The sequence below is a fragment of the Siniperca chuatsi genome, linkage group LG7 (assembly GCF_020085105.1).
Source record: "Siniperca chuatsi isolate FFG_IHB_CAS linkage group LG7, ASM2008510v1, whole genome shotgun sequence".
NCBI lineage: Eukaryota > Metazoa > Chordata > Actinopteri > Centrarchiformes > Sinipercidae > Siniperca > Siniperca chuatsi.
In genome coordinates this window covers 7,765,185-7,774,023 of record NC_058048.1, presented here as the reverse complement: position 1 = coordinate 7,774,023, position 8,839 = coordinate 7,765,185, and the positions used below count along the sequence as shown (strand labels likewise).

Genomic DNA, 8,839 nt, shown 5'->3' with positions numbered 1-8,839 from the left:
GTTATCTCACTGCATCGTGTAGGCCTATTATTGTTCTTGTATTGTTGAATAACGCGTAAAGAGGCTGCAGCAGAAAAAAAAGCCATTTATCACAGCTAAAAGTTAAAAAAAAACATGGCTAGGCCTAATTGATTTATCCGTTTTTTATGCTAGTCTTTTCACAGTCTTGCCACAAAATAGCACAAAACTATTATCATAGTGGAGTGCGTGAAAATGTGTGTTGAAATATGATGAATACATTTCTAAAGTTCAGTACGCAACAGACAAGTGTGAGGGAAGCAGGTGCGTGAAGTGTGCGCGTGCATAGCAGTGTCGCGCGCTCTGAGGCATATCTGAGGTCTCTCGCTATTCCCGCCGTTTTTTTTTCTCTTTCTGTCAGGACTCGAGACATCTTGTCGTCGGACTCCCTGCAGTTAGCTCGAGTACCTGTTCCTGTTAGTTTAGTCCAAGCTGCCTGAGCTACAAACAAACAAACAAACAACGCGTACCTGGACGTGAGCAGGTGAGGCGTCCACTGGAGACAGAAGGTATCCAAACGTCAACAACAACAACAACAGCACACACACACACACACACACACACGCCTCCTACTCAAACAGCTACACACACACTCACCTCAGCAGGTGAAGACATTTTATTCGAGATTTAGAAACGTTCAAACACGCCGGTAAAGTCTCTCTGTCGCTCTGTGTGTGTCTTTATATCTCCGCTTTGGCTTTACAGAGCTAGATAAACCCCTTATACAGTTTGGGCTGTAGCTACATGGGTGTGTGTGCGTGTGTGTGTGTGTGTGTGTGTGTGGATTTTAAACTATAAGAAATCCGATTCAATTAACAAGCGCAGAGAATCGGCTTTGGACACTGTGAAATTGTCTCTCAGCAGAGGATGGCACAGGCCAAACTATAGCCCAGAGAGAAGAGACACGACTCGGTGTCTGAAAATACGCACTGAGCCTGACAAAAAAACCCAAGGCCTCTGATAGAATATGTTGTAGAAATTAATAAAACAATAAATACATTTAACTGTCCTCAGCTCTAACGTTTGGACCAAGATATAATGCTGGAAATATGAAGGACTATAAAGCAGTAAGTCTAAGATAGAAAATATTTTATAGGCTAAAGCCTTATAGAAACTACAAATAAGACCTAATGTGTCCTCTCCTGCCTTAAATTATTTCAGTACAAATAGTTATTTAACATTTTATTTTGTTGCCTGTTTTCCGTATTATCCTCCTCTATAACTTGTTAAGTTTGATATCAAATATCTATGATTACATTATACATTTACCACAAGAATATTTATGTAAGTCTGCCATTAAATTATGTAAATCAACAGTCACACATGATATAAGGCGGAACATTATTATTAGTATTATTATTATTATTACTATTATTATTATCACTATTATTGTTATCGACAGTAGTGAATGAATGGATAAATGGGCCGGAGGGAGCATGTTGGGGATCAGAAGGGGATTTAATAGCAGAACAACGCGGTCTTTGTGCTGCTTCTAATCCGGCCTGTGCCCCCTTCTCCGCCTCTCAGTTGCTCTCCCTCTGCCTCCACACTCCGGCAGGGTCGCCCAATTATTTTAGGAGGCCAATTTCGAAAATGGCTCATAACAATAAAACCTGCAAAAGGCTCAGATTGGGGTTCTCATTCACCATAATTGTTTGAGGTAAACTTGCCAAGTGCCTTTATGAACCCGAACAAATTTCAAATTCGCCTTTACTGATGATATGTGAGCTACATATCAACAGGTGTCAGCGGCAGTGCTGCTGCAACGACAGAAAGTTGGATCATAGCCTAAACGTTTCAACACATTTAAATACAAGAGACGTACAGAATAAAACTTGAAACGCTGTAAGAAGCATATTCCTGTGTCAAATTATCGTCCTAAACACTGCATATTTAGCACTACTGGCCCAACATGAATACTTAATGACAGTAGGCCTCTATGTGTGTGCGCGCGTGCGTTTGCGTAAGCGCGCCCGAGAGAGAGAGAGAGAGAGAGAGAGAGAGAGAGGGCTCTGGGTGTCTACTTGGGTAAGAAGTTACTTCTAATTAGCCAGCCTATTCTTGCTCGCCTCACTTGTTCACTCTGCAGATCCAGATCCTCTCCTCAGGGACCAGGCACCGTCAGGGGCCCCTACACTTTTCAGCACCCATCAGTCCGCAGACGGCCGAACTGCTGTGGAACTGCTGCTTTTGGTATCTTTCACCTGGCGACGTCGGTGCGCACAGCAATTACGCACGACTTGGACGAAGAAACTGCATCATAGCAGGGGTCTTGTTTAGTTAGCCATTGTCATTTTTTAATGAGGTGTGTTCATTTATAGTCTTGGGTTGATTTTAGTTGCTGTTGTCCTTCCTATCTGGATAGAGGAACCATAAAATATACACCTTGTCCCTAAATCAACGTTTTTACGCGTAAGGTTCCAACAGGCGTAAAGACACAGCGCCGTTACTTGCGCAGTTAGAACACAGGTGCCTGGTTCGACGGAACTGAGTCAGAGCAGCATACAAAGGTAGTAAAGGAGAAGGCCAGCAAGGAAAAATCAAAAACGACAACTAAGTGACAAACAACTCAGGGTAAAAGAAAAAACAGAGAGGGAGGGAGTGACAGAAAAAAACACGAGAGAGAGAGGGAGGGAGAGAGAGAAAGAGAGAGAGAGAGACACCCCCTGGAGACTAGCTAGGAGACCCAGCCCCCGGTCTGAGAGAAGGAGAGAGAGAGTGAGGGAGTGAGGGAGTGTTTTAAAGCCAGCAGGAGGCATGATGTCCTACATTAAGCAACCCCATTACGCCGTGAACGGGTTAACGCTGTCCGGCCCGGGCATGGATCTGCTCCACTCCGCCGTTGGATACCCCAGTAAGTAATGGCCTATGACTTATGACTGTATGTTTTTTTCAATAATTTAAATCTGTCGTTTCATTGTTGTTTCAAGTGAGAAAAAGGTTATTTTGAAATGCAGATACTGACATAATTCACAGAAAATGTTGTTGTATTATTTGCGTAAAATGGCCAGTAAAAAAACGACCAGTTCACTTGTCATTTTTTAAAATGCAGCTGTAAGATTATGCTTTATGAGTATGAATAGTTGTCTCTAATTCTTCAGCCATCAGAACATGTGTTCACTTGACCTATAAGTTCAGCGGATTATAGAGTCAAAAAACAATAAAAATGTGTGTGAATGGAAACGCAGCCTGTTCTCACACAGACTTAACATCAAAACAGACTCCAATCTGCTGCTCTTATCATGTAACCTATTTACGAAAGGATGCTCATTGTATTTTATTTCGAACCATAATGTTTTTCATTAATGAACACTTCTATATTGTTCGGATGGGCTACATGGCCTGATCGGCATCTGTCATCCTTGAGAAGAGACTTGAATGAAATGATGCCGAGATTTGGCACCGATGACAGAAGGCGTGTTACAAAGCTTGGCCTCCTGTCGCAGATTAGAGTTTCAATCAACGAAAAGTCAAGACAATTTTGAAAATTCAGAATCTATGCTTTGGAGTGACTTTCGTTTCTTCACTTTGTATATTTCGATTCAAACAGTCTCTGTTATGAAAGATAGAACCATAAGACTGTAATATCATTTTATTCGAATCCATTAAAAACACCACATTTCTTCTGGTATATGACACCAGATGCCGATATAGTCCGATGAAAATCGTCGACTAAAATGTATTTAATCACCATCCGGTAATTTCCAAGACATGTTCTGTAAAATAATATCTATAAAAATCGACATTCTCGGGCAAAATGTAGAATCGGGGTGAAGCAAAGTTTTACTATTTGCGAATTGAAGAGAAATAACTCAAATCATTTACTTGATTCATAAGCAATCGTTAAAATGTCATTTTGTGGAGTTCTTTATTAAAATTACCTTAATAATGCATCAAGGGATTTTAATGGCTTATACAGACTGGAACTGGTGCTATTTCCAATCTATCGGCCTGTTGAATTGTTTCGAAATTCTCGAGGATTTTTATTTATGTGTTACATGTTTGAACCAACACAGACACGTTGTCTTTTGGTACAGAATCTTTTAAATACCAACATAATAAAAACAACTCAATAATAATATTAATAATAAAAAAAATGTGCATATGATTTTTCTCTTGTAGACACCCCGCGTAAACAGCGTCGGGAGCGCACCACCTTCACACGCGCACAGCTGGACATCCTGGAGGCCCTGTTTGCCAAAACCCGCTACCCAGACATCTTCATGAGGGAGGAGGTGGCCCTCAAGATCAACCTGCCCGAGTCCCGAGTCCAGGTAACACATTACAAAGCAGTATAAGTGTACTGTTTTAGTATTGCACGTTTTGGTATTATAAGTACTTTGATGCAAAAACAAATTACTACTACTACTATTACCACTGAAAGAAAGAAATGTCTGGCTGTGTGTGTGTGTGTGTGTGTGTGTGTGAGAGAGAGAGAGAGAGAGAGAGAGAGAGAGAAATAATAGAGATTTCCTCACAATAGCAGTTTTTACAGTTTGACTATTTATTTAAAGCTCTGGATTTGATAATGAAGTACTGATATTATAACTGACCTCTGTGATGCCCCTGCCATTCTCCAGGTCTGGTTCAAGAACCGTCGTGCCAAGTGCCGCCAGCAGCAGCAGCAGAGCACAGGCCAGTCCAAACCACGGCCTCCTAAAAAGAAGGCTTCCCCTGCTCGTGACGCCAACACTGAGGCCAGTGCCAACCCCACCAATGGACCCTACAGCCCTCCACCCCCTCCTCCAGGCACCGCCATCACTCCCAGCGCCAGCTCTGCTAGTGCCACAGTGTCCATCTGGAGCCCAGCCTCCATCTCCCCGCTGCCAGACCCCCTGTCTGCCTCCACCACCCCCTGCATGCAGCGCACCACCGCCTACCCCATGACCTACACCCAGGCCCCAGCCTACAGCCAGAGCTACGCAGGCTCCTCCTCCTACTTCACTGGCCTGGACTGTAGCTCCTACCTGTCCCCCATGCACCCGCAGCTGTCGGGCACCGGAGGCGCCCTGAGCCCCATCACAGCCTCCTCGATGGGTGGGCCCCTCAGCCAGTCCCCCGTCTCGCTGTCCTCCCAGGGCTACACAGCCACCTCGCTGGGCTTTGGAGCTGTCGACTGTCTAGACTACAAGGACCAAGCTGCCTGGAAGCTCAATTTCAATGCCACTGACTGTCTGGACTACAAAGACCAGAACTCCTGGAAGTTCCAGGTCTTGTAAATAACAAGAAGTGGGGGTTGGGGAGGGAAGGGGATAGAGGAAGAAGTGAGAAATCGAGCAAAATCTAAGTAGGGTGAATAACCTAAGATTACTTTTGGTGTGTTTTAGAAGAAGGAAGAGACCTTGGGAAATAATAATCAATTAATCATATCAGTTGAACTAACCAGCTGAAATAATGTCTTCATTTTTGCTGTTTCAGAATGTGTGGAAGTAAACTGATCTGTTGATGCTTGGTTTGGTGATTGTAAAAAAGAGATGACAGTAGTGTTTCTAAGTTAAGCATAGAAATCAGCCTTGAAATCAAAGAATGGCTGTGTACAAGGAAAACAGGATTACGAAATTTGTACAATAAAATCAAATTAGTGAGAAAGAACAACAGCTTTAATTCTCCAGCTCAGTGGATTAGAGGGTCGATATTGTTGTGATTTAAATACAGTATAACTATAATACTGATGACAAGAGAATTTAAAGTGAACATGCATAAACAAAGGAGGCCACTTCTCACACGCTGAATGCATCCTTTTGATTCATGACTCAGTAATTTTGGTTTATAGAGTCAAATGTCTAATTTGTTTGATAGAGCTGAATTCAGAAACTGTTTGACTGGCCTTGGACCACATTTGAAGTAGAGCTTATTTTTTTGTCAATTGCCGCAGCACAACAACAGTTTCAGTGTCCTACAAGTTTACTGCATAGACAGCCTTCAAATCGTTAAAGCACAAGAAGTGACGACAGCCCAAGCTCATGTTTATTTCTTCCTTTTAGACTTTGTCTTGTATTTTCTGTGGTGTATTTTTTTTTTTTACAAAGCTGCTTTTCATCAGCGAGCTGACTCAAAAAGCTTTGAGCCAAACAACTCAGCTAACCCAGTCTGACATCTTAAAGAGGTGTCTTTACAGGGTGGCCACTAATTTAATACCATGTGAAACATGGTATTAAATTAGAAGCTGATGATTCCCAGTAGCCTTGTATGATACTGACCCTCTGCAGCCTGTGTGTGATACAAGCGGAGGGGGTAGAGTTGGTCACTGAAGTGACTGCAGTACAAACCTGTTGCCTTTGAGCATGGTTGAAATCATTAGCAGAATGGCTCGTACATTGTTAGTTTAATAGGATCACTTCCAGACAATCTGGGCAACAATGGTCTCATTGTGGCTATTGGCAGCCAAGTACTTTTCCCCCCACTCCATCTCACAGTGTTTGCATGAGGTTAGCGGACTGTTGAAGCAGTTTTTGAATCTACAAATGATTTTATTGTAAACCTTTTTACTGATAAACTGCTACAGTGAGGTATTTGATGGGAGAGAAGACTGCACCAGAGAAAGGGAAGGGACTGGGCCGCCATGCAGCCCCCCCCTCCCCTTTGCACAGAGAGTTTGGTGCCTCTCTCAACTCCAACCTGTAAAGATGTGATGGGTACCACTTTATGTGTTTGATGTATCGTTTGATTTTTTTTTTTGTATTAGACTTAAACAATATTATGTTTCTTTAAAAATTTGTGAATTCGTTTAAGTAAAAATTGTGGTAATTTGTTTTGAAGTTGATATTATTATCAGTATTATTACTATCATCATTAATAGTATGTCTTCAGCTGACATGGACATTGCTAATATGCTTTTTTGTTGTTCTTTTGTAAATATTAAAACTTGAAAATGCAATCATGTCTGGTATCGGCAATGAGTTGTTACGCAGGCGCTCCACCCAACAGAATCTCTCTCTTTCTTAATTTCTAGAAAACTGCCAACTTTTTATTTTTTCTGTTTATATTTTTCTGGTTTCTGCTTCTTCTTCTTTTTTTCAAACTCAGGGGTTTATCCAATAAAAGTAGCAGTAATAGGATAAAATGCTGTTTATGCTTCTTAATCATTTACTGTACTTTTATCTTTTGCATTACTATAATCTTCTCTGCTTATTTTTCTGACATGAATTATTTTGTATATTTCATTTGTCTCCTGTGTTCGACCAGTCTCACCACTTCCATGCTAGATAGCTATGATGTTTCTGAGACATTAAACGACTTCATTAAAACTCTTGGGTCGCTGTGTTCTGTAAGTCATTGGATTTGAGTGTTTAATCACTGTATGTTGGCTGTCTGTGTCGAATCAAGGTAGGGCTATACCTGTGACATGTGTCTCTGCCGTTTGGGGCTGCAATAGGAGAAAAAGGGGAGTGTCGGACATCCAGAAAGGGGAGATTGGGAATCAGTTTCTGGGAGCGTTCCACTAATCCATACAAGAGGTTGAGTGGGTATAAGGCAGAGATGAGAGGGAGCAGGGCAGAGAGGACAGAAAACAGATTAGAACTAACAATAATACAGAGTCCCACTGCTCCCGCCAGCCCCAAACTGAAATATGAGAGACGGACAGATCGTTTTGGATTGCTGAATGTTTCTGTGTGTTGCTGCCGCCGGTAGGCCGGAGGGTCAGCACCACGGGGGTTGTGAGCAATGCACTGGATGAAAGGTTTTAGCTCATGGTGTGTTCAGGTGCTTGATATCTTGAAACAAATCTGTGGGTCTTGAATCACAATGATACACCTATGAAAAGAAAATGGGTTTTACTCATGATGAATGGTCCAACCCAACATGTAACACTCACGGCTGTCAACTGGTGCTGTTGTTTGTAGCCACGCTAGTGCCTTGGCTCTAGGGATGACCATGTTGGTCTGTTTGTCCACCACTTTGGTCCAGAATGAAATATAAAACTATTGGATGGATTGCCATGAAATTTTGTACAGATGCTCATGATCTCCAGAGGATGGATCCTGATGACTTTGGTGATCACCTGACTTTTCGTCTAGTGCCACCATGAAGTCAACTATTGTTAAGAGGATTGTTGGATGGATTGCTATGAAATTTGATACAGATATTTATGTAACCCATAACATTATTTCGGTGATCCCCTAACTTTTCATCTAGCACCATTAGCACCATCATTAGGTACAAATTATAATGTGTCCACAGCTTTGGTTTATGACTAAATACCTGCAAAACTAATGACATTCCCATCAGCCTCAGCTTTACTTTTTGTTTAGTGCTAATTAGCATTATGTTAGCATGCTAACATGCTAAACTAAGATGGTGAGCATGGTAAACATTATGTCTGTTCAGCATCAGCATGTTACAGTAGCATTGTCACTGTGAGCATGTTAGCATGCAGACATTAGCATTTAGCTCAAAGCACCGCTGTGTCTAAATACAGTATCACAGTGCTGCTAGCATGGCTGCAGACTCTTGTCCTCTCTTTCTCGTGGGAGGAGTGCAGCCTTCCTGTTCATGTGAAATCAGGACATGGATATCCTACACAAACATTTTCCAGATATTTTATCAGAACTTGAGTAGAAAATATTGTGCACATTTGAATTGATGATGAACCTGCAAGTTTAAGGGTGTAGCGCTCGCTTCCACATCCTTCACATTGCAAACTGTGAAATGCTTAATGGGAGTAATGATGAGTTGATTCTTAGTGAAATTGTCATACTCTTCGCAATTTCTAAACATTCTTTCACTGTTTGAGCCATCACATGCAAAATGTTCCATTCAATGATCAAAATCTCTCAGACATACATGTATATTACATAAATATCTATGACATGGAAACTTA

The 8,839-nt window shown here is 41.7% G+C and overlaps 1 protein-coding gene across 1 annotated transcript; it reads left to right on the top strand.

Moving 5' to 3' along the window:
• The first annotated feature begins 1,977 nt into the window (after positions 1 to 1,977).
• On the top strand, positions 1,978 to 7,268 carry otx5 (orthodenticle homolog 5). Its single transcript, XM_044201309.1, has 3 exons — positions 1,978 to 2,872; positions 4,141 to 4,292; positions 4,599 to 7,268. Exons 1-3 carry the CDS (start codon positions 2,776 to 2,778, stop codon positions 5,235 to 5,237), a joined length of 888 nt encoding a protein of 295 aa, XP_044057244.1. The 5' UTR covers positions 1,978 to 2,775; the 3' UTR covers positions 5,238 to 7,268.
• Positions 7,269 to 8,839: the final 1,571 nt, after the last annotated feature.

What these genes read in the sequence shown, in the direction of transcription:
- otx5 (XM_044201309.1), top strand. Translation starts at nt 2,776, where the DNA reads ATGATGTCCTACATTAAGCAACCCCATTACGCCGTGAACGGGTTAACG. An exon ending in CTCCGCCGTTGGATACCCCA is followed by an intron (nt 2,873 to 4,140) that starts GTAAGTAATGGC and finishes TTTCTCTTGTAG; the next exon opens with ACACCCCGCGTAAACAGCGT. An exon ending in TGCCCGAGTCCCGAGTCCAG is followed by an intron (nt 4,293 to 4,598) that starts GTAACACATTAC and finishes GCCATTCTCCAG; the next exon opens with GTCTGGTTCAAGAACCGTCG.